The 5,343-nt window shown below is 41.0% G+C and overlaps 1 protein-coding gene across 1 annotated transcript; it reads right to left on the bottom strand.

The window, feature by feature from the left end:
- Positions 1 to 1,098: 1,098 nt before the first annotated feature.
- LOC109195566 (tripartite motif-containing protein 16-like) lies at positions 1,099 to 3,898 on the bottom strand. Its single transcript, XM_019347792.1, has one exon. It carries the CDS (start codon positions 3,781 to 3,783, stop codon positions 2,131 to 2,133), a length of 1,653 nt encoding a protein of 550 aa, XP_019203337.1. The 5' UTR covers positions 3,784 to 3,898; the 3' UTR covers positions 1,099 to 2,130.
- Positions 3,899 to 5,343: the final 1,445 nt, after the last annotated feature.

The raw sequence follows: 5,343 nt of genomic DNA, 5'->3' as shown, positions 1-5,343 counted from the left end.
CAAAAAGCTCTCGTGACTTGTCACAAGTTAGCTATCACTCACCCATCTGCAGGAGTCCCCTCAAAATCGATGATCTCGGTGGTGACTGAAACACACGGCTCCGTGACTCCTCCATTTCCTTTGCTTCAACAGCCGGTAGGACAAAGGTACCTTTTCCCTCAGGGGTGATCAGCCCGTCCACGGAACCGTTGTTCAGCGACCACACGGACCACCCTGGTCACAGCGCCATTCTGTTGTGGAAGTTTTCCACTTAAATAAAGCCTGCAGATGAGCGGTGAGCGGTAGCTAACATTCTTTAATCCAAACACACACAGAACAGAAAACCAAGCTTGGTGGAGAGCCTGCATGACCACGGGGCAGGGTCAGCAGAGTCTCACTGAGCCTAGTGTGGCTCTCAGTTAAATACCTTCTCCAGGAACAAAAGGCAGTACACAGCTGTTTCACACCTTAAGGTTCACACTCCCTTGCTACCTCCCAGAGTCCTCGAAGAGACAAAAGACTCTCCCTCCTGTGGAGTTGTCTGCTTCCCCCAACTTCCTAAATAGACCCCCACCATTTGTCTTACAGTATGAGTGTCAGACATGTTAAAATCACCAAGGCATTACAATAACGTGATTAATACATAAGTGAAAGAAATTCCATTACAAAACGCTACGTCCAGATGAACAGATTCAACTTTTGGAGATCTCAGTCATTTAGTTTTTTTCTTTTTTCAACACTGGCTGTATTTTATATATTTGTAAAATATAAATTATGACTTAATGATGCAGTGTTTTCAGTCTGTGCTGGTGTCTCTTCTGATGTCATGTATACATGCATATGGATGACCATAGAGGAGTCAGAAGGGAAAAGTAGGATGATACTCAACTTCAGGTTAGTGGTGAGCCACAAGGTTCATCTTCTTCTTTTTTAAAAGTTTATAGGTACTGTGTCTAGTTTGCTCACTAATCTTAAGGAAAGGTTGCCAGTCCTCCTCGTGTGAAGTCAGCCTCGATAACATACAGGGTTTTTGCTCAGAACAGGCATTTGGGAGATGATTCGGGATTGGTCTGGCTATAGAAATGGCAATGATTCTGTGTTACCTCGCTTGGGGTTGTGGACTTCCTTGTTCTTCCTGAGCATTTGGCATACAGACATTTATTTTATGATTGAATAAATTAAAACCCCACTTCTGGGTGAAATATGCTTTATTACAATATTCCTTTGACTGGAGGCCAAAACCTCTTGGGAGGGGTGTTTAGCAGAGGGTAGAGTGAACAGGGATACACTAGAAGTCCAAAAACATCAAAACCTCAAAACCCGTCAGGATCCAGGATTATGACCAAGAAGAAACAAGAAAATAAGATTTATTTTCTTTTAAGGGGTACATAAAAATTCATACTTTCATATTGATTATATTATATTTTTGGTTCTTATTTAGTGGGTATGAAACTAAACAGTAGAAAGCTGTTGTGGTGAAGATGCACAATTTGTAGTACATCTTCTGGAGTTTGGTTTCAACATGGCAGTAAGATGAGGAAGACAAGAGCCCATGGAAAAAGGTCAGTTAGTAAATATTCTGTTTTTGAAGGAAATGTTTCTATAATATTACATGATACAGCTCCAAATTCAATAGCTAATGACAATTTGATTCTTTTTACCATGATTTGCAATACAATCGACGCATAAAGGGTTTTATCAGGCTAAAAACATGGCAGAATCTTAAAAAAGTGGACAAACTGAGCTGAGGTGTTTTAACCTCCTCTACATCCCTGTTAGCAGGATGAAGGCGCCCTCTTGTGTTGCGCATCAATTTTAAAATTAACCTTTAGAAAAACATTAAATAAAAAATTCACTGAGCTTTCAGCATCTTCAGCAACATCAGCAAAGATACATTTAAAGATTTGTAAAATCAGTTTCTTCACAGGAATCACAAGCAGTGATTCTTTTTATGGCCAAACAGACACAGTAAAGAGCTCAATCTAACAAGACCTCAAAAACATCAAGAGGACATTTAGAACATGTCAAGGTAAAACCTGTAATGTGTAACTGATTTCTGTGCATTACAGAATGCCAGAATAATGATGGAAACAAAAAGAAATGGAAACTAAAATTCTGTTTTAAACCCACAACAGTATGAAAAGATTCAGTCTATTTCAGTTTAACAAACTCAGCAATGTCCCCATAAGAATAACAAAGCCAGAGTCCAGCATAGAGCGGCTGAGTGAATGTGGTCTGGACTCTGTGGAGGAGAGTCACGGTTTCAGAGACGCTGTAGAAGGACAAAATACCTGCTCTGTGATCCAGGTACACTCCTACTCTGGAGGAACGAGGACCTGAGACACGAGTTTGGATGTTGTTGTGCCAAAATGTATAACTATTTTTCAAACAATCTAATGCCCAAGATTTGTCATTATGTCCAAACCAACATCCAGTTTCTGCTCTGCTGATATTCTTGTACGCAACTGCTACAATAATTCCTCCACCTCTCCACTCCACCTCCCAGTAACAACGTCCAGTCAAACTTTGTCTACTCAGGACCTGCCACCATCCAGTGAATCTGTCTGGATGATCAGAATAAGACTGTTTCTTTGTGGATATTGCTTTTCTGTTCTCCTCTGATAATAACAGATATGTGTTTGCTGTGTTTGGATCCAGTGTGATTTCACATGAATATTTTAAAAATTCCGCTCTGGTCTTTGGCTCTGCTTGTGGATCTGACAGTAAAACATCCACTTCAGTGACTGTCAGTGAGATGTTTGTCCATTCCTCTCTCAGAATGTCCTGTAGTTTATCTCTGACCTCTGACACAGCTGCTGTCACATCCTCAAAGTAGCTCAGAGGACGGATATTGATGCTGGATGAGTCTGTAGACTCACTGAGTGCTGACAGTGAGGGGTAGTTGTGTAGAAACTGGATGTGATCCTCTGTGTGTGAGAGCTGCTTCAGCTCAGCATCTTTCCTCTTCAGCTCAGTGATCTCCTGCTCCAGCTTCTCCTCAAGCTCTTTGACTCGACTCACTTCAGTTTCCTGCTGGGATCTGATCTGCTGCTTCACATCAGAGCTTCTTTTCTGGATGAGATGGATCAGCTCAGTGAAGATCTTCTCACTGTGCTCCACTGTTTGATCAGCAGACTGATTGATGGCCTCCACCTCCTGTTGAAGCAGCTTCACATCTTTCTCTCTGTCCTGGATTCTCTGCTGGATGTTTTGTCGACTCACCTCCAGCTCTCTCTGCCTCTCAGTCCTTTCTGCTGCAGCTGAGACTGTGTCGTGGCCTTTATGTTCATCCACAGGGCAGAGATAACAGATACTCTGCTGATCAGTACGGCAGAACATCTTCATCACCTCATCATGACAAGAGCAGATGTTCTCCTGGAGCTTCTTGGAGGGCTCCACCAGTTTGTGTTTCTTTAATGTAGGTGAATAATAATGAGTCTGAAGGTGTTTCTCACAGTAAGAAGTCAGACAGATTAAACAGGATTTGCGGGCTTTCAGTTTTCTTCCAATACAGAGACCACAGGCCACATCTTCAGGTCCAGCATAGCAGTGATCAGCAGGAGCAGCTTGGAGTCCAGTCTTCTTCAGCTCCTCCACTAAATTTGCTAAAATGGTATTTTTCACCAGCACGGGCCTTACTGTAAAGATCTGCCTACATTGAGGACAGCTTTGGATTTTCTTTACCTCCTCTCCATTCCAGAGTTTTGTAATACAGTTCATGCAGTAGCTGTGTCCACAGGGAATAGTCACCGGATCCTTCAGTAGATCCAAACAGATCGAGCAAGTGAAGGTTTCTGGGTCCATTTGATTTTCTTGCTGCACTAATTCCCTATTTTCTCTCTGACTGTCACATAGTTCTCACGTTCTGTGAACACAAACAGCCTCTGTGCCCTGAAGGGAAACTGAGCTCTTGCTTACTTCTTGCAATCCACCCTTATACAGGGGAAGTATTAACAGTGTGACAAAGAGCGTGTTGTGACAGGCATGATGTGTTATGCTTGACTTACTGAATACAGTAACAACTATGACCCAGTTAAACAGGAATTTTTACACTCAGAGCTTTAACTTTTAGCTCCTAACATGTGAATTGAATTGGATCTCTTATCTAGGAGGCTTTTTCAGTTCTGACTGAGCTGTGGGGATTTGGGATTTAAGCTCTGTAGGATCACCACTGAGGACTTTGATATGTCTTGGGTCACTATGCTTCTGGCTGTTGTAACACAAGTCAGTGGATTTGTTGTGAGTCATGTGATGGTTTAGTGAAGTACATGGGAAAAGACAGTTATCAAGAATGATTGAAATGATTGATTCCCTTACTGTAACCTACACTTACAGGTTAGTTATCTGTTTTGAATATTAATAAATATGACTTAAAACATTGTCTAATCACCTAGTCAAACTACAGAACAGCGATTAGAATCATACAGTCTATCTAAAAATCATTTTACATTTTTGCTGTGTCTGCATTACGTTTATGTGAAATGTATTATTGGCAGTTGGTGATGGTTCCATGTTTTTCAAAGTCATCCTCAAATGTGTTTCAGCTGACTTTGATTAGTTCAAAAACAAATCAATAACAACAGTAAAAATAATGATAACAGGCAATTAAAGCTTTGTAAAAAAAAAAAATTGATTACAAAAGGTTAACCACACTCAGGTAGTGTTAGCCAATGTACCAACTTTCAGGTAATTATCTGTCAGAGTCGCTGAGTTTAATATATGCAGTATTTTCACTTCTTTATGGTTTTAACAGTTTCTATACTCTGACCTATGCTGTTTGTTTCTTGTTCACTCTCTCATTTGATTTTTTTTTCCTTCTTATCATTTGATCTCATTTTTGTCAGGTGTGTGAAGGGAAGGGATCAGCTGTGAGAGAGCAGAAAGCAGAGGGAGGGTTTTCAGGCTTCGCCGCATTCCAGGACGAGGAGCAGCAGAGTTAAAACTCATAAAATTGTTTTTTAATCCTCTGCAGTGTCGTTGTTCCAGCACAGTGACAAATGGGATAAGAGATGCAAGTCATAAACTGTAGATCACACGAGGAGAGTCACTCTGGAGACATCAACATAACAACAACAACAAAAAGCAAACAGTCATCATGGGTTTTCAGTAAACAGAACCTGTGCTCACACTCTGGACAGCCATCAGTAAGCAAACATTTAAATATTTTTGTGTCAGTTTGTTCACAGCAGTCACAGCCTGTAACAATGATCCTGCATTCAGGGACCATGGGAAAGATAAGAGAAAAGAGTTTCCAGTTTACGAAAATCCTAAAATACTTACGAGTTCAATGTACCCAGGGTCTGTTATCTGGATTCACGCCCCCTTTTTTCATGAGGATATGTGCTCACATGAAGCTGGTTATCA

This window comes from Oreochromis niloticus, linkage group LG18, assembly GCF_001858045.2.
Source record: "Oreochromis niloticus isolate F11D_XX linkage group LG18, O_niloticus_UMD_NMBU, whole genome shotgun sequence".
In the NCBI taxonomy this organism is placed as follows: Eukaryota; Metazoa; Chordata; class Actinopteri; order Cichliformes; family Cichlidae; genus Oreochromis; species Oreochromis niloticus.
This window is presented reverse-complemented; position numbering and strand designations above follow the sequence as displayed.

Coding starts and splice junctions, on each gene's coding strand:
- LOC109195566 (XM_019347792.1), bottom strand. CDS start 3,783: ATGGACCCAGAAACCTTCACTTGCTCGATCTGTTTGGATCTACTGAAG.